Source organism: Pongo abelii, chromosome 11 (genome assembly GCF_028885655.2).
Source record: "Pongo abelii isolate AG06213 chromosome 11, NHGRI_mPonAbe1-v2.0_pri, whole genome shotgun sequence".
Classification (NCBI taxonomy): Eukaryota; Metazoa; Chordata; class Mammalia; order Primates; family Hominidae; genus Pongo; species Pongo abelii.
Window position 1 is genome coordinate 74,548,735 of NC_071996.2, and position 20,450 is coordinate 74,569,184.

Consider the following 20,450-nt stretch of genomic DNA (forward strand, 5'->3'; position numbering starts at 1 on the left):
TAATCCCACAAATTTTGCTAATATATTCCTTTATGGATGGAATACATGGATGATCAAGCTGATCACATTATAAAACTACTTAAAGTGAGTGTATCAAAAGGGGATAAAGGTAAAGAGAGAGATGAGGCTGGGCACGGTGGCTCACGCCTGTAATCCTATCACTTTGGGAGGCTGAGGTGGGCGGATCACCTGAGGTCAGGAGTTCGAGACCAGCCTGGCCAACATGGCGAAACCCCGTCTCTACTAAAAATACGAAAATTAGCTGGGCGCAGTGGCGCATGCCTGTAATCCCAGCTACTCGGGAGGCTAAGGCGGGAGAATTGCTTGAACCCAGGAGATGGAGGTTGCAGTGAGCCAAGATTGCGCCATTGCACTCCAGCCTGGGTGACAGAGCAAGACTCCATCTCAAAAAAAGAGAGATGAGTATGCATCTGTGGTAGACTGAATAATGGTTCTCCCCAAAAGATATCCATGTCCTAATATCTGGAACCTGTGAATGGTGCCTCATATTGCAAAAAGCACTTTGCTGATATAATTAAGTATCTTGATATTATCCTGGAATATTTGAGTGTACCTAAATGTAATGATATGTATCCTAATGAGAGGGAGACAGAAGGAAACTTGATGACAGAAAAGGAGAAGGCAGTGTGACCACAGAGGCAGATGTGATATGGCCACAAGCCAAAGAATGCTTACTCACTAGAAGCTGGAAGAAAGGAACAGATTCCCTCCTAGATCTTCCAGAGGGAGTGTATTACCTTGGTTACAGCCCAGTGATACTGATTTCAGAACACCTCCAGACCATAAGAGAATAAATATTGTTTTAAGCCACCAAGTTTGTGGTAATTTATTATAGCAGCCACAGGAAACTAATACAGGTTTTCATACCAGGAAGTGGGATGCTGCTATAACCAATAACTAAAAATGTAGAAGTGTCTTTGGAAATAGGTAGAGGCTGGAAGAGTTTTGAAGGTGCATGATAGAAAAAGCATAGATTACCTTGAATGGACTATTGGTAGAGATATGGATGTTAAAGGAAATATGGGCCAGGCACGGTGGCTCATGCCTGTAATCCCAGCAATTTAGAAGGCCAAGGCGGGAGGATCACCTGAGGTCAGGAGTTTGAGACTAGCTTGGCCAACGTGGTGAAACCCATCTCTACTAGAAATACAAAAATTAGCCGGGCGTGGTGGCGGGCGCATGTAATCCCAGCTACTTGGGAGGGTGAGGCAGGAGAATCACTTGAACCTGGGAGGCAGAGGTTGCAGTGAGCCAAGATCACTCCATTCACTGCACTCCAGCCGAGGCAACAAGAGCAAAACTCCATTTCAAAAATAAATAAATAAATAAAGGAAATAATGGACTGTTGGTTAGGGCTCAGAATGAAGCTAGGAGTGTGGGAGAGAAAACCTGTATCGTCTTAGAGAATATATATATTGTCATAAACTTAGTTTTGGTAGAAACACGAACATGAGCCGGATGCGTTGGCTCGTGCCTATAATCCCAGCACTTTGGGAGGCCGAGGAGGGTGGATCACGAGGTCAGGAGTTTGAGACCAGCTTGGCCAACATAGTGAAACCCTGTCTCTACTAAAAATACAAAAATTAGCCGGGCATGGTGGTGCATGCCTGTAATCGCAGCTACTCGGGAGGCTGAGGCAGGAGAATCACCTGAACCTGGGAGGTGGAGGTTGCAGTGAGCCGATATCACGCCACTGCACTCCAGCCTTGGGCAACAGAGCGAGACTCTGTCTCAAAAAAAAAAAAAAAAAAAAAGTGCCTCTGCTACTGAGGAGACTGAGGCAGGAGGATCATTTGAGGCCAGGAGGTTGAGGCTACAGTAAGGTAAGTACGATCATGCCACTGCACTCCAGCCTGGGTGACAGTGAGACCCTGTCTCTTTAAAAAAAAAAAAAAAAAAAAAGGCCAGGCATAGTGGCTCACATCTGTAATCCTAGCACTTTGGGAGGCCAAGGCAGGTAGATCACTTGGGCTCAGGAGTTCAAGCGAGCCTGGGCAGTGTGGCAAAACCCCAAGGCAGGTAGATCACTTGGGCTCAGGAGTTCAAGCGAGCCTGGGCAGTGTGGCAAAACCCCATCTCTGACACAGACACACACACACACACACACACACACACACACACTCTCTCTCTCTCTCTCTCTCTCTCTCACACTCACACACACTCTCACACACACACACTTGCTGGGTGTGGTGGTGTGTGCCTGTAGTTCCAGCTAGTTCCAGCTACTCTGGAGCCTGAGGTGGGAGACTGGCTTAAGCACGGGAGGTGAAGGTTGCGGTAAGCCAAGATTGTGCCACTGCACTCCAGCCTGAGTGACAGAGCCAGACCTTGTCTCCAAAAACAAACAAACAAAAAAAAGAAGTGCCTCTGGTTGGTGAGGGCTTAGAACAAAATGAGGAACATGTATTTGGCAACTGGAGAAAAGGATATCCTTGTTCTATAGTGGCAGAAAGCCTAGCTGAGTTATGTCTTGCAGTTCTGTGGAAAGGAGAACTTACTGTAAGCAATGAACTTGGATGTTTAGCTGAGGAGGTTTTTATGCAAAGTATTGGAGGTGTGGCCTGATTTCTGGCTGCTTATAGTAAAGTGATGAAAGAGATAAATTGAGGGAAGAACTGTTAAACAAAAAGGATACAGGACTTGATGGTTTGGGAAATTCTTAGCCTATCCAGATTGTAGAAGACACTAGTTAGGATATTCATTGTCAGGAAAGTGGAAAGTGTGTTCTGGAGAGAAAGCCGTGAGTGTGACAGGATAACCTTTTGCTAGTGCTGAAGGGATTAGGCATGTGACTCATGGATCTCCTCAGTTGTCTCAGCAAAAAGCTAGGAATGTAGATCTGGGGAACATCTGTGGAGGACTCTCTTGTCTAATGGTATGAACCCTCATGACGTACACAGGCGACTCAAGGGTTTTGAGAATTAAAACTTTGTAGTGCAGCTTGGATTGACAGGACAAAATGAAGGAAGGCTGTATGAACTCTCCAGATTTCACAGGCAGGAAACAGGCTAATAAAACTGCTCAGCTGCCAACATGTGCTACCTTTAAAGAAAATGGAAGAATGACTCTGAGGGCAAAGCTTTGGGTCCAGAGGGTGGAGCTGCAGGCCACAGTTATTCTTAGGCCTTGAAACCTAATGGAGTTTGCCATGCTGAATTTTGAAATTGCTTGGTGGCAGTGGCTCCTTTCTTCCTTCCATTTTCTTTTCTGGAATGAGAGATTCTATAACTGTTGTCCTATGCCTGTCCTACCATTGTCTTTTGGAAGTGATACTGTTTTCTAATTTCACAGGTTCATAGATGGAGAGGAATTTTCCCTAGGATGTATCATACCCACAGTCTTACCTATAGGTGATTTAGATGATGAGATGTGTGACTTTTGAACTGACTGTATCTAGATGAGATTTTGGGCTTGAGTTGATGTGGTAATGGTTGAGACTTTTAGGAATGTTTGGATAGAATGAATGTATTTTGCATGTGGGATGGACATGAATCTTTGAGGGCCTTAAGAAAATTATATTTTAGGCTTGTTCTGTTTCTGAGCATTCCTTATTTAAGGGCATTGAAACTTCACCAAGCATTTCTGATTTTTTTAAAGATTAAATCCCATTTTGTCACTAAATCATATTTATAAAATTGAAAGTTAATTCTTATAGCAAAATCTCTTTTCTTTGCACTTATAAATCCAGCAAGTTTTAGTAAATTATATCTGATATACTGTTGGTAATACTGTGCTAGTCACACGTATGGAAAATGAAATGTATTACTTCATACTGTATGTCATAACTTTCTTCTGCAGAAGTAGCAGTTCCTAAAGAATTAACAATGAAACCAACTTTTTCAGGGCTTTAAACTGACTTTAACTGTTGACTTTACCTCTTTTGCCACCCCTATGCTCCATCTATATTTTTGGTTAAAACCTCTCATTACTGGAACTGACTTACTTGGCCCTTTTTTATTATTTAAATTTTGAGGGATTTGTTATATTTAAAGGTTTTGCCCAAAGTCATACAACTAGTAATTAATCAGTATTCTACTAGGAGATGATTATTTAGTGTTGTTATGCATAATATATAATAATATCCTGATTAAAAGATGTTAGGAATATTTATGACCTGTTCTAAGAGGATCCCGGCTCTTGGGCTTATTGCTTTTTCTTTCTCTCTCTCCCGTTTTTTTTTTTTTAATTTTAAGTTCTGGGATACATGTGCAGAACGTGCATGTTTGTTACATAGGTATCTTTCTCCTTTTGACCATGTGTTTTTTCCCCCTCATTAAAAATTTTTTTTTTTTAATTTTTAATTTTTTATAGAGACGGGGTCTTGCTATAGTGCCCAGACTGGCCTCAAACTCCTGGCCTCAAGCAATCCTCCCACCTTGGCCTTCCAAAATGCTGGGATTACAGGCACAAGCCACCGTACCCAGCCTTCTCCTGTGTTTTATGCCATGTGCTCCCAGTTTACTGCTATCATTGTAAGGGGCTTCACACTAGCAAACCCCTCATGGTTAAAAATACCATATTGGTAAGCTTGATGGAATCTGATTACTTCATACTATATGCCATAACTTTCTTCTGCAGAATTAGCAGTTCCTAAAACATTAACAATGCAACCAACTTTTTCAGGACTTTAAACTGACATTAACTTCTGACTTTACCTCTTTTGCCAACCCTGTGCCCCATCTATAAAACGAATTGTGCATAGCATGAAAAAGATCTGAAATAGTTTCATATAATATGAATTGTGCATAGCATGAAAAAGATCTGAAGTAGTTTCATATTCATTATTCAACTTTAGTATTAGAAATATCTTGAGTACTACTTGTTTTTTTTGTGTTTTTCCCCACTTCCCAGCCATGTTTGAGATGACTGAGCTTGCCAGATAAATAATATGTAACTACATTTAATACTTGTTTTATTTAATATAGTTTGTGTCCCAGGATAACTTTTGAAATTGTGCAGATACAAAAGTGATTCTGAGTAATACTGTAGTGGTTTGATGTTTGAAAAGATGTAATCTTAGATGAACTAGCATTTAACACATTTATTAAAATAGAGTTTTTTCATAATCAAATATGTAGATTGCTAAATTCTCCAGACCCAAACCCAGCTAGATATTCTTATTAAAAATGCAGGTGATATTTTTCCTTGTGTGTAAACCCACTGTTGGAGGGTTTTTGTTTTTTACAGTTGCAGCTGATAGCACTGAATTGATTTCTTCCAAAGGAACTATTGATTTAGTTATAGATAAATCTTTTAAATACTTCACGCAGTGAAAATAGCTGTGTATTTGCATTGACATCTAATTGTTCCATTCTTGAAAATTAGGTTTTTCCATTTAGAAATACTGTGTTAGGAGTAAGGAATCAATCTTTTATAATGTCTTTTTGTAGAGTTACTCATTTGCTTTGTGGTCAAAGATCATTTATATTGTGTATTCAAACAAAGACTTTTTTCCCCTTATTAAAAACGATTGGGTAGGGGATACATGGGTCATGGGCTTGCGTCTTCTATCTCAGTTTGCAGTGAGTGTTCATTCCATAGTGCCTTCTGTGTTCTTGATGCCAGCGATACAGTGGCAGACAAAGTCATGGAGCTTACATTCTAGCCAAGAGGAACAGTCAGTAAACAAAATAGTAAATACACAAATTAAATTCAGGTAGTATTATGAAGATAAATTTTGCTCATTTCTGAATAATGAAGGGGGAACCAGCCATGTTATAATATGAGGGTAAAGCTTACTAAGATACAAAGGCTCTAAAAAATATAGCATTTTTGGCATTTTTGTAGTGCAGAAAGATTACCAGGGTTAAATCATTGTGGTGATGGAGAGAGGGGTAGGAGATGGTTGAAGGGGATGCAAAACTAGATCATCATATAGGATCTTCTGTTCTGTGATAGGTGTTTGCAAGAAATAAGAGTAGTTGGCATTCTTTAGAGGCATTCTTAAGTAGGTGGAGGTCATAAACAATGTGATTTATATTTTTAAAATATGATTCTGGCTGCTGTGCAGAGAACACACTGTATGGGGCAAAAATGAAAGAAGAGACCAGAACATTGCAGTGTTAGAGGTGACACTGGACTTAGTTGTCAGAGTAAGGAACATTTTGGAGGTTTGCTGTTAAATTAGATGTGACAGATGAAGAAAAGAAACAAGGAGAACCCTATTGCCCAAGTTCAATTATGGTACTGTTAACTGGGAAAACTGTAGAAGAAATAGGTTTAAGTGGAAAAAATAAAAAATTTTATTTTGGATGTTAGGTTTGAGTCTATATATTAGGGCTTTGCAGATCATACTGCATAGATGGTCAGCAGCCATAACATCTGCTTAGAAGTTATTTCTTATTAGGATTATGTCATTACATTAATTTTTAATCATCCATTCTTTTACTTTTCCAAGCTGAATGCTCTAGTTGCACCTAAAATTCTTCAGTCACAATTAAGATGCCTATAAAATCTCTACTAGCCATCATCTTTAAAGGAAACATAATTCTGAATTTTACAATACAATAAACTTGATTATTCAGACACTGATGATTTTTTCATCTGGTTGTCCTTGACCTTTGCTTTTATTAACACCTCCTGCTCTGTGCTTGTAATGCCAGCTACTCTGTAGGCTGACTCAGGAGGATCATTTGAGGCCAGGAATTTGAGACCAGCCTTGGTAACATAATAAGACCCTGCCTATTTAAAAAAAAAAAAAAAAAAAAAGCTGAGCGTGGTGGCTCAAACCTGTAATCCCAGCGCTTTGGGAGGCCGAGGTGGACAGATCACTTGAGGTCAGGAGTTTGAGACTAGCCTGGCCAACATGGTGAAACCTCATCTCTACCAAAAGTGCAAAAATTAGCCAGGTGTTGTGGTGCATGCTTGTGGTCCTAGCTACTCAGGAGGGCGAGGCAGGAGAATCACTTGAACTCGGGAGGTGGAGGTTGCAGGGAGCCGAGTTCGCGCCAATGTACTCCAGCTTGGGTGACAGAGCAAGACTCCGTCTCAAAAAACAAAAACAAAAACAAAAGCTAGGCATGATGGCATGCTCCTGTAGTCCCAGCTACTTGGAAGGCTGAGACAGAAAGATCTCTTGAGCCCAGGAGGTCAAGGCTGCAGTAAGCCATGGTTACACTACTGCATTCCAGCCTAGGTGACAGAGCAAGACTCTTGTCTTAAAAACAAAAACCTCCTGCCTTTTATTGGGGGTAATTTCATTGCCTTTTAGTGAAGTAGTGCGTAACTAAGATTGTTGTCTTGCTAATTGCTAGCATTTCTGGGAAAGGTTTGGTACAGGAAGTTGAAATAGATGGATAAAGTTTGTATTAACTGTGAATTTCAGTTATTTTATCCTAGTGTCCCACTAATTGGATTGAATTTGAGAGTAGATGAGAGCAGATTTTTAAAATTTTATGGAGTGTTTAGTCTCTTTCTAGGAAAATCCTACATCCAGAAATTTCGAAAAAATCTTTGGTAGACTAGTAAAATTTTAAATTTGATGGTGTTCTTGATAAGTAATACTTTTTATGAAATATAAAGAGCTTTAAAAGTATATATTGACAAGTTTATCTTGTTTAGTTCAAGTAGCAAAATACTAATGCAGTGTAAATAAACATAATATGACCTTTGTTTTTCCATTAGTGAAAAAGTTCACACTTTTAATTTCTCAACAATACATTCTGTAGTTAAAGCTTAAATATTATCAGAGAACATGAGATTGAGAACATTAAGTAGATACAGAATTTCTTTTGCTTTTTTTTTTAAGCATATTTTAGGTAGTCTTAGAATTATAGTTAAGTCTATGTACCACTTTAGCCAAGTAAAGAACAACATGTTACCACCTACTTAACATGCCTTTAATTGCAATCTCAAAAATAACTAGAGAAATTTAGACAAATGGTGCTGCTTAAGATAAGACGTTAGAGAGGTTATTGGGTTTTCAAATGTGTATAAATACAAATATAAACATTAAAAAAATAGATTACTAATTATCAGGCATATCACTTTATTCAATAATGAGGAAATGCAAAAATTGCTCCATATGAACATGTTCATGTGTAATAAAGTACAGAACACTGGAACTTGAAATGACCATAGTTAAATTGTATACAATCTAAAAATATTTCATAATGACCCACCTACCAGAATATCTAACTAGAATACTTTTGCACTTTCTTTTTTAAAAAGAAATTGCCAAGTGTTAGGAAACCATTTGTAAGAGGTGTCTTTGTTAATTAAATATATCAGGTTGTATTCTGGTTTCTTTTTTCGAGACGGAGTCTCACCCTGTCACCCAGGCTGGAGTGCAGTGGCGCAGTCTTGGCTCACTGCAACCTCCGCCTCCCAAGTTCAAGCGATTCTCCTGCCTCAGCCTCCCAAGTAGCTGGGATTACAGGTGCACGCCACCACGCCCAGCTACTTTTGTATTTTTATTAGGGACAGGGTTTCACCATGTTGGCCAGGCTGGTCTCAAACTCCTGACTTCAGGTGATGTGCGTGTTTTGGCCTCCCAAAGTGCTGGGATTATAGGCATGAGCCACCATGCCCAGCCTGGTTTCTTTTTTAAAAATTTTTTGAAATTCTAGTTCCCTGGTGTGTCTAGTCAGCTGAATTTCTTACCCTTTCTGTATTTCTATATAATTTTAGTTGAAGTTTAGAATAATGCTCTGGAAGACAGGGAATTTTTCAGTGATCTTCAGAAATAGAGTCTAAACTTTTAGCCACAAACATTGGAATTAAAAAGTTTCTGTTCATTTTTAACTCTATTCAATTAACAATGATTAAATGAGGTTTTGCTCTTGTGCTGATTTTATTATCTGATAAGTAATCCAATCTGAAAGATGAATATTTTAAATTGAACTAAGTTATATATTTGAGAAAAGAGTACAGATCTCTAAGACATGGTAGTCAGGATTTTTTTTTTTCTTAAAGCAGAATCCATTTAATAGAGAAATGCAGACATTTTCCCTTTAGTGAAGTGAAGTTCTAAATTCTAGGTTGAAGAACTATTTGGTTTTAAGTTGTATATTTTATGTAAGTATATCAGATACATATTTATATACATAACTATTTATAAATATATATTTATATAATTATATAAAGATTCCTTGCTTTAAAATTGCCCTTTTCCCCTGTAAAAATTCCTAATATGTAAACTTACACAAAGCAAAATATTTTATTTGAAGATATTTATTACAGGAAATAGGCATCCTTTGAAGGCTGAAAGCCCTTTTTCAACTTTGTTGGGCGCAAACCTTCGGGTTGCTCTGCCTGCCACCAAAAGTGCTACTTGAAACTTAGAGTTTCTGAGAAGTCTTTGAAGTAGATTTGACACAAGATATGTAAAGTGATTTGCAATGCCTTCTTGAGAAGACAGGACATAAGGAAAGCTTTTAAAAGTTAAAATTATACATGCTATGAAAGTCTTAAAGTGATTTTTAAACTGATAGATTATAAATCTCTTTTTAAAAGTAGTTTTTCTTGACTTTTTAAAAACCTTAACTAACATGCTATACTGTTTTACTCATCACTACTTTGGATTTTAATTGCTACACAACACACCTATTACAGCTATCCCTCATTATGACAGTTTCCTTGATAGTTGTTGAAATTGTACTGATTCTATAAAATATGCTTACAATGGCCTCTTCACGTTAGCAATTTCAAGGAAAAATATTTATCAAATAGTACTTTAAGCAAAAACAGTCCTATGAAATGCAGTTTATTTGATCTAGAGTGTGAATGAGTTGCAAGGACTGATGTACATATTAGAAATGAACTGTTGGGCAAAATGCTGAAGAGCTATATTTTCAATAATAGGTCTTTTTTATACCTATAAACAAATTATATGTAAATGTTGGTGATACCAGAGCATTGAAAATAAAACTTGTTTGTGATAAACGTCATCACTGGCTCTCTATCCTGAAATGTAACTGAATCATAATAAAGTGCTATTCATCTGCAGGTGCATTGCTTCTACTTAGTTAAAAGATGGTTGAAAGGATAGGAATTAGTAGCATGTTGTATTAGCCTTTTGTAGTGTATTTTGTCCTAAGCATCTTAATTTCCCTGTTTTGAATGCTAAGTAGCAAGGGTCTTGGTTTAGAACTAATACCCATCATGCATGTAAACGGTATGAAAGAGCTGCTTAGTAAGTTAACACAAAGTGTTCTTGTGTCAGTCCTTGTGGAAATAGATACAATACAAACATTACAGCTGAACTCACGGCAAACTCCATTAAGTAAAAACCTGGCCTCATTGTTCAGGAAAAAGTTTGAATAGAATACAAGCTCATTTTGTTGAATGTAATGTCAGGCTTTTAGGGACTGTATTGAGGGATAAGGTTTTGTTAAGTTGAGACCAATTCATTAAGTTTTATTGCCTGGTGAGAAGCAGCAATACTTTATTGTAAGACTTCATCAAATATTCATGGTTAAAGAGAAGTAGTAAATGTATTCAATCAAGTGGTCTTTTGGGATTTTGAAAAGGATTATGAAGTCTGCTCAGCTGATAACATTGATAGAGGTTGTTTAACAAGGGTAATTTTAATCTCCGAGTTTAGTTTTGTTGTCCAGTCTTGTCTCTTTTTTACTGTCACAAATCCAGGTCTGTAAGAATTGTGTCACATTCTAAGGATGAAAGAATGATATATCCATTCATATAATTTATGTTATTTCCTAAATAGGTATATTTTTAAGTTATCATCTTAGTTTGAGTTTGGCATATGAGGGAATTGTGACCCATCTAGTTGTGAGATTGCTATTCATTTGGTCAGACTCTAGTCTCATCTCACTACTGCTGGTGATCTTTTCATGTCTTGGGTAATATGATTTCTTTGACACATATAAAATAATAAGCAACCTTTTGCCTTGGCCAGTTCAGACTGTCATGAAGGGGTATAGTCAGCTGTTTCTACATAATGGAAATGTCCATAGCATTGCCCTTATTATTGTACTTGGTATCAGGTTACCTGCCTTCTCTTATTTACTTTTATATTATGCTCATCTCAATTTTGTGTGTTGCAGTTTGTGCCCAGGAAGCTCATCCTTTTCCAGTTCACTGTGTGTTTACTTCTTTAGTTTTCAACCAAAGTTTTGTAATTTGTGTTGGTTTTGTCAATTTTAAAGAAATAAACCATATTCAACTTAAAGTCGAATTTGTTATTAATTTTTTATATCCTTTATTCTTTAGGCAGATGATGTTGAGGGCAAAATTAGACAAATCATTCCACCTGGATTTTGCACAAACACGAATGATTTCCTTTCTTTACTGGAAAAGGAAGTTGATTTCAAGCCATTCGGAACCTTACTTCATACCTACTCAGTTCTCAGTCCAACAGGAGGAGAAAACTTTACCTTTCAGATATATAAGGTAAAGATAAATCTAAATATTTGCCTGAAACCTGTATGTAGTTCTGTTGTCAGTGATTTATTCTAACTCCAGTAAACAAATTTTAATCAGCATTATAAACAAAGATCTATTTTGTGTGTATGTCTGTATCTGTGTTCACATCTTAATCTGAGACTTCTAAACATTTTCCCACAGGATAATTTTGTGTTCTGCAGACTTTCACTTACCTTTGTGATGAGTTTCACCTGACTTTTCCTGGCTTTTTCCCTAGGCTGACATGACATGTAGAGGCTTTCGAGAATATCATGAAAGGCTTCAGACCTTTTTGATGTGGTTTATTGAAACTGCTAGCTTTATTGACGTGGATGATGAAAGATGGCACTACTTTCTAGTGTAAGTACAGTTCTAAAGCAACAGTAGACCTTATTACCTCCACAAAGCCAGCATTTTAATTGTGGCAGCCCAATTATTGGGACAGTATAATGATATTTTTCCCAGGAAAGAAAAACTATTGTTTATGAGGCTTGAGTTTTCCTTCATTATGCTTTGGGAGACCTTGAGAATAGAGCTGAATTAAATGCTGTTGTCCGTTAGGGCCCTGAATGTAGGCTTAAACAGTAAAATGAGCTTTGCCTGTGTTTTCTTTTACTTGCCACCTATTCATCTTTATAATAGGCAAGTGCACTGAAGTGATGTAAAGAGGTCTGATTTATCCAAGTTGCTGCACACCAATTAAGTGAATTGTACATTCAGAACATAGCAGGTGTACCCATTGGGCCCTCACAGAGTAGCTTGCTGACACTGAAAATTCGGTCAGAGAATGGAAAAGAAAATGGACACTGCATGGGAGCGCGACTGTAATTGACCTGCTTGGCTTTCTGTTTTATCTGCAGATTTGAGAAGTATAATAAGGATGGAGCTACGCTCTTTGCGACCGTAGGCTACATGACAGTCTATAATTACTATGTGTACCCAGACAAAACCCGGCCACGTGTAAGGTAATTGGCAGTATAACACGTGCCTTATCTTTTATTTCAGAATAAGGAACTGCTGAAGTTTCCAATACTTGTTATAATGGTGTTGATTTGTTTAAAAAAAAAATCACTATTATTCATGGGCTATGTACTGATTTATTTCATTGTTCCCTTTGAAACACTGTAGAAGATTAAACTAATTTTGAGTATCTTGATAATTTTTGGGTATCTCAAAGGTGGATTAAAAAAAAGATCACACAAACTTTAAAGTGTTTGTAATACTATAGTGATCTGCAGGTTTCAAACTGGTGATGTTATGATATTTTAATTTTAAAATAATTTCTTTACTGTAGTCAGATGCTGATTTTGACTCCATTTCAAGGTCAAGGCCATGGTGCTCAACTTCTTGAAACAGTTCATAGATACTACACTGAATTTCCTACAGTTCTTGATATTACAGGTATGTAAAATTTGATTTGTTACTGAAAGAGCCTTTCTAAAAATGTCTTCTTACTGATTGATTTTATTTTTGTCAGAAATAACTATTTTAAACAGCAACATTTTCCTAGGGTGTTTAAGCCATCTAAAGATGGCTTAAGTTTATGTTTTAGAGCATAAGCCTTTGTGGGGATTGGATTACATCCCTAACTGTGAAGTGCTTAATGGAACAAATTGAAGATAATGAGCTGAATATATATGGGGAAGTCTTGGTCAGGCGTAAATACGTTGAAAGTATGGTATAACTTATTTGTTCACTTTATTTGGCAAACAGTTGCATTATTTAGAGGCAGCCTGTGCTTTAATTTACATGTAGGGGCAGAATATTCTAAACTTTACTGAGAAAAAAAGTCAAGGTAAATACTTCTTGAATAGAATACACATTTCCTAAAGTGTGTGTTTTGTATTCCTAAAATGCATGCCTTCACAACCGTAGTAGATAAGGTGAAATGTAGGCCTATTTGTTTTGGAAATGTCTTTCAGTATGGATTAGCCATAGAAGTAGCAGTATGAATAGAACGCTTAGGAGAAGGAAAGACGACTTACTCGACTTGACTCTTTAAAAGGAGAAGGCATTATTAGATGGAGTTTCAGATGATAATATGTTAAAGTGTGATCCACCAAAAAACAAAGTGGCCCAAGGAATATTTATGTTATTTTCTAACTTTCAAATTTGTTGTTCATAAAATTGCTGATGAAACTGAAAGTTACCTTTTTCTTTTATTGAAAAATACTTTACCAGATAGTTACATGCAAATTGGTATTAAAATTTATTAATCTTACAAGTTTGAATTTGGATCCATCTTTGTTACAAACTATACTATTTAACATGCACTAAAATATTAACATGTTAAAAAATGCTATTTGGGAATTTTGTTTAAAGACACCACCTCCCACCCACCCAACCCCCCCCCCCCAAAAAAAAAAAAACTGGTTGTAAGACTGGCAACCACATAAATAGGCTAGTAAGCAGATTCTTTCATCCTTCTTTATATAGACTAGTAATCCAAGGTAAATAAAATTGAAGTTGCTTCAGAACAGTGAATTGATCTGTAGAATAATAAACTGGAGGGAAAGCATGTTGTCTTTAAAAGGGAGTTCCACATTTATAGAGGTGAATTATCTTTTCATCTGACTTTCCTGCTACTGTTAAATGGGTTGGAAACTCAGGAGATAAAGTAGTAGTTACTAGACTTCGTTTATAACAAAAGTTATAAATTGTTTAAGCGACAACTTCACTAGCTTAGTGACTTATAAAATTGTAGAAACGTAATACAGACTATGTCACTTCTTTTAGTTGAGCAGAAAATTGTTTAGCTTTTATTAACTTATAGAGCTTAGACTTGCTGCTACATGAAGGGACATTTTTGGTGATTTTAATGTGGAGTTCACATAAGTAGTCTTTGTCTACTCTAGTGGGTAATGTGCCAGCAGGGGTTGTTTCTCTGAAGCCTCTTAACCACTTTCTTCTGTCTACTCCAACCAATAAAGTCCTTGATACTTAGCACCAATTAGCAGATAAAGAATTTTATTTCTTAAATCTCAGTGAAGAGTCATCAATAATGGTAGCCTTTATTCATTGGTGTTATTCATTAGAAACTGAAGTCTCTAAAAAGAAAAGACTAAACATGCTAAAGGACTTCTGAATTTGACAACTGGGTATTGGCCTTTATTTTCAGCATTAACATTTCTCAGCATTTAAAAATACTAAAAATGCCTTATCAGCTGTTCTCATTAAGATATTTATTTCTCCTAGATTTCCATACCCAGTCCTTAAAAAACGAAACTGCAGATTTTTCTACTCTTCTGTCATTTAGTTGCCTGTTTCTCCATTATTGTGTGTGTTTTTTTAGCTTTGTGGTTCTTTTGCAGGCTCTGGATCTCCATTTGCAATCCAGAATATTCTTTATATTGAGATGGCCTTTTGCTTACTTGACAGATAGCCAGATCTAATAATAATTGAAACTTCCTGTAGATGGCCTAAGTTATATCTTACTTCCAATGGATGGGTGTTTGTGGTATAATTGCCACCCATTTTCATTTTTTTGCACTCAATTTTAAGGTAAAATACTGGCAGACAATTCCTTATATACCATCTGCCTTTTGAAGATATCATTCTCTTAAGATGTACAGCATTTGAATACATCTCAGTTGTATAACTTTATAAATAGAATCAATGATCTGTTTCCTCTGGACTTCTGAAAGGATTTGCATTTGGCAAAAGAAATCGATTCTGGGCTGGAATACATATCAGTATTATTATCTATCGGTAGTATATTAAGAGCTAATTATATTTGTCCTTTAAATGTACTTTATTGTTCTGGGATGTGCCATATAGCTTTTTAGAATATTATGTGAATTGTTTATACTTAGGTGATTGTGCTGTTATTTCATTTCCCTTCTTTAGAATATGATTTTTTTATCACTAATATAGTACGTTAATATGAGAAGCTTTAAAAAAACGATTGCTAGATGATATATTACATTTGGAAAAAACTCAGTTTTTGATCCTGCATATCATTGTAGATTTAAATTCAAGAAAATTTTATCTTTAAGTATGTTGCTTATCTTTGTAGCATAGAAACAAAGGAATTGAAGGATGTCACACATTATTGGGTGTCATTTTAAGTTCATTTCAGACTGGCACTTTCAAAGGGCTTAAAGATTGAGTGGTGACTTGGTTCCTTGTATTAAGCTGCAAACAAAGTATTATCAGTCTGTAATGGCTTATTTAAAACTGGAAATTTTTTGCATGTTTTTTGACTTCTGTGAAAATTTCAGGTAGAAATGTGGCCTGAGTAGTTTTTCTCAACTGTAACTCATTTTCCTATGATACCTATTTCCTAAACTTTTCTGAGGGTATAGAAGTTACTTAAAATTTCACTCAGCTGGTTACAGTGGCTCATGCCTGTAATCCCAGAAGTTTGGGAGGCTGAGCTGGAGGGTTGCTTGAGCTCAGGGGTTCAAGACCAGCCTGGGCAACATAGGGAGATTCCCATCTCTATAAAAAAGTTTTTTTTAATTAGCTGGATATGGTGGCACACACCTATGGTCCCAGCCAGCTACTTGGGGGACTGAGATGGGAGGATCGTTAGAGCCCAGGAGGTCAAGGCTGCAGTGAGCTGTGATTGTGCCATTGTACTCCAGCTAGGGGGACAGAGCGAGACCCTGTCTTAAAAAATACGCACACACACTTTGGGAGGCTGAGGCAGGCGGATCACGAGGTCAAGAGATCGAGACCATCCTGGCTAGCATGGTGAAACCCTGTCTCTACTAAAAATACAAAAAATTAGCCAGGCGTGGTGGCATGCACTTGTAGTCCTGGCTACTCGGGAGGCTGAGGCAGGAGAATCACTTGAACCTGTGAGCTGAGATCCTACCACTGCACCCCACCCTGGTGACAGAGTGAGGCTCTGTCTCAAAACAACACACACACTCACACACACATACACACACACAGCCATACACACATACACTAAATGTTACTTTAAATCAATATTAGCAATGCAGTTCTTTTTCTTTTTTCTTTTTTTTTTTTTTTTTTGAGACAGAGTCTCCCTCTGTCCCCCAGGCTGGAGTGCAGTGGCACAATCTTGGTTCACTGCAACCTTTGCCTCCCAGGTTCAAGCAATTCTCCTGCCTCAGCCTCCCAAGTAGCTGGGACTACAGGTGCCTGCCACCACACCCGGCTAACTTTTGTATTTTTAGTAGAGATGGGGTTTCACCATATTGGCCAGGCTGGTCTCGAACTCCTAACCTTGTGACCCTCCAGCCTCGGCCTCCCAAAGTGCTGGGATTACAGGCATGAGCCGCCACCCCTGGCTGCAATGCAGTTGTTTTTCTAAACCAATTTAGAAAGAAATAGACTTGGAAAAACTGACATTGGATAAGCTTGTACCTCATCTATTAGTACTTTAAAAAATGTGGCCGGGTGCCATGGCTCACGCCTGTAATCCCAGCACTTTGGGAGGCCGAGGCGGGCAGATCATGAGGTCAGGAGATCGAGTCCGTCTTGGCTAACACGGTGAAACCCCATCTCTACTAAAAATAAAAAAATTAGCTGGGCGTGATGGTGGGCACCTGTAGTCCCAGCTACTTGGGACGCTGAGGCAGGAGAATGGTGTAAACCCGGAGGTGGAGCTTGAGTGAGCCAAGATCGTGCCACTGCACTCCAGCCTGGGCGACAGAGCGAGACTCTGTCTCAAAAACAAACAAAAAAATGTTTTACAAGAGATACTTGTTTAAGCGTTTGTCCTTAGTAGAGTTTTTAGAACATTTCCATCACTGAAAAGATCCTTCATGTCCGTTTGTAGTCAGTTTCCATCCCTACACCCGACGTCCATTGAGGTCGTTGGTCCATTTTGAATAAATTGTTGTGTATGATATGAGGTAAGTATCTTGTTCATCTTCTTACATGTGTATATCCAGCTGTCCTGGCACCATTTGTTGAACGGAGTGTCTTTCCTCATTGAATTGCCTTGGTACTTTTCTTGAAAATCAGTTGACCATAAATGTGAAGGTTTATTACCGGACTCTCTAATGATCTATACTTCTGCCCTTATGCCACTACCAAACCGTCATGATTAGGTTGATATAGCTTTATATTTTTTATTTATTTATTTATTTTTAAAACGATAATGTCAAGTTTAACCTGTCAAATATACAAGTTGAATTTGTGGAACATATTTTGCCTGTGTGCTGCAAGGTAAACAGAAGTCTCCTGAAATGCTCGATGGTGTAGGGTTAAAAATGGGTCCTAGCCCTGGCCAGGCAGGTGAGAATGGGACAAAGAAGGGTAGAGATGGAGGCTTCATAGTGGACTGGCTGGGCTTGGGCCATGACCCTCAAGGACACAGGAGTACAGGGTCCCAAAGGGCAGCCCCTTTCTGAGTGAGCACCCAAGCAACACACATAGGGGCTGCATGTTGCAAACTCATCAGTGCTCAGCCCCTGGCACAACCACCCCCTACTGTGTAATCTACTTGACAAAACCCTACTTTCTAAGGCACTCCTCCCAGGCCCCCCACCAGGATCCTGAACTCTTAAAAACAGTTTTTAAGAAAACATTTAAATGGTTACATATGAAATGCTATCTGCATCTTTCTGGGGTTTTTCTTTTGTTTTTTTTTTTTTTGGTGAGGTAGGAGTAGTGTTTGAGACAGGGTGTTGCTCTGTCACCCAGGCTGGAGTGCAGTGGAGTGATAGCTCACTGCGCCTTGAACTCCTGGGCTTAAGCAAAACTCCTGCCTCGGCCTCCCAAGTAGCTGGAACTACAGGGACATGCCACCATACCTGGCTAATTTTTAAAGCATTTTCTGTAGAGATGGGGTCTTACTATGTTGCCCAGGCTGGTCTTGAACTCCAGGGCTCCAGCTGTCTTCCTGCCTCAGCCTCCCAAAGCAAGGGATTACAGGTGTGAGCAGCTGCACCTGCCCTGGCACACACAAAGTTATAGCAGGTGTCCTTCCCCAACCCCCACAGGCAGCAAGCTGTGGGGTCTCCTAGCTGTAAAGGGCTGCTGCAGTGGTGACAGCACAGAGTGGGCAAGGCACAGCAGAGGTTTTGGCAGCATGGCCCAGTTCCTGGTATCTCCTCCTATATAGTCCATGCTTACTTCTCCAGGGAGAGTGACTGCATTCACTTTCCTGACAAACATGAATCATCTTTTGCTTTCCTGTCTTTCTTCCTCTTGGCTTTCTCCTGCTATTTCCAGATAATCACCTGCTGTCTTCCCAGCTAAATGCAATTTCATGTAATGCTCTTTTGCTTTCTCTTCTCAATGTCTTCTTTTCTTGAAATCTCCTTTGGCCTGCCCAGATTCAGTTGTGTGACCTTTCTGGTTATCTATGGCATCCAATTGGGGTTCTTCATGTCAATTAGCTGTTCTATGCCTTTGTACTTTTGTTGGCAGTCAGTCATCTTCATTCTCAGGCAATCTCTTGCCTGATGCTAGAGATTTCTTTTTTGGGGTCACTTGCCTCCATTCTCCACTCTCTTCTTGTGTCTTCTCTGGCCTTCTGCTTTTCAACTTGGAGCTGTGCATTGATCTGCTTGGGGAATATTGTACTGCCTTGCTTAGCCTTTGTGGCCTCCCTTTCTCCTTCCTTTAGGTACAGAGGCTCTGGCAAAGCAGCACCTCAACCACATGTGAGTCTTGAAATCAGAAGTGAAAGTCCTCCAGTTTTGTTCTTTTTCAAAATTATTTTGTTTATAATGTCTCTTGTATTTCCATAAAAATTTTAGCATAAGCTCACCAATTTCTGCAAAAAAAAAAAAAAAAAAAAAAAGTCTCGGGTCTTGATAGAGATTGAGGGATTACATTTAATCTGTCATTAATTTGAAGAAAATTCCCATCTTAACAATTCAGAATCCTCTAATCCAGGGGTCTCAAAATCCTGGGCTACGGACTGGTACTGGTCCAGAGCCTATTAGGACTGGGCCACACAGCAGGAGGTAAATGATGGGTGAACAAGCATTACTGCCTGAGCTCTACCTCCTGTCGGATCAGTGGTGGCATTAGATTCTCATAGGAGCACAAACCCCATTGTGAACTGCGCATGTGAAGGATATAGGTCGAATCTAACTAACGCCTGATGACTGATCTGAGGTAGAACAGTTTCATCTGGAAACCATCCCTTGTCTGTTCCCCTCATCCCCAGGGAAAAACTGCCTCCCACAGAATCCCTGGTGCTAGAGATTTTTGGTACTTCTGGTACCAAAAAGGTTAGGGACCACTGCTCTAATCCATTAATATGAAATATCTTGGGCCAGGCTTGGTGGCTTGCACCTGTAATCCCAGCACTTTGGGAGGCCGCAGCAGGTGGATCGCTTGAGCCCAGGAGTTCGAGAGCAGCCTAGGCAATGTGGTGAAACCCTGTCTCTACAAAAATACAAAATTTAGCCAGGCATGGTGGCAAGCACCTGTGGGCCCAGCTACTCAGGAGGCTGAGGTGGGAGGATCACTTGAGCCCAGGAGGTTGAGGCTGCAGTGAGCCAAGATCGTACACTGCACTGCAGCCTGGGTAAGTGAGACCCTGTCTCAAAAAAAAAAAAAAAGAAAAAAAAGAAAAAAAAAATCTCCATTTAGTTAGATCTTTTAAAACTTTTCTCAACAATGTTGTTTTCAGTATACAAGTTTTGCACTACTTTTGTTAACTTTATTTGTAAATATTTTTGATGCTGTTGGAAATGGGATTATTTTCTTAATTTCTTAATTTTGTTTGTGGATCATTGATTGTTTTAGTATGTAGAAATACAGTTGGGTTTTATATATTGATCTTCTATCCTGCACCCTTGCTGAACTTGTTTATTAGTTGTAGTAGTTTTTTGGTTAGAATTTTCCACATACAGGATCACATTGTCTGTAAATAAAGATATTTTTACTTCTTCCTTTGCAGTCAGATGCATTTTCTTTCTTTTTCTTACCCGATTGCTTAGCTGAGAACTCCAATATAATGGTGACTGGAAATGGTGAAAGCAGACATCTATGCCTTGCTCCCAGTTTTAGAGGGAAAGCATTTGGTCTTTCACCATTGTGGATGATGTTAGCTATAGCTTTCATATGTGTTAATTATGAAATTGAGGCAGTTCCCTTCTATTTCTAGATTGTTGATTATTGAGCGTTTT

At 38.5% G+C, this 20,450-nt stretch overlaps 2 protein-coding genes across 4 annotated transcripts in view; one reads left to right on the forward strand and one right to left on the reverse strand.

Annotated features, from left to right (window-relative positions):
* SLC25A12 (solute carrier family 25 member 12) overlaps positions 1-20,450 on the reverse strand; it is a 231,256-nt gene that overhangs the window by 177,401 nt on the left and 33,405 nt on the right. The window lies entirely within an intron of this gene.
* The window catches only part of HAT1 (histone acetyltransferase 1), a 72,051-nt gene that overhangs the window by 34,673 nt on the left and 16,928 nt on the right, over positions 1-20,450 (forward strand). For all 3 annotated transcript variants that reach the window (XM_002812587.4, XM_054549494.2, XM_024243180.2), the window contains exons 5-8: positions 11,194-11,373; positions 11,624-11,745; positions 12,246-12,350; positions 12,680-12,786. In XM_002812587.4, the coding sequence (XP_002812633.2) occupies positions 11,194-11,373; positions 11,624-11,745; positions 12,246-12,350; positions 12,680-12,786 (514 nt within the window). The remainder of the gene's footprint in view (positions 1-11,193; positions 11,374-11,623; positions 11,746-12,245; positions 12,351-12,679; positions 12,787-20,450) is intronic.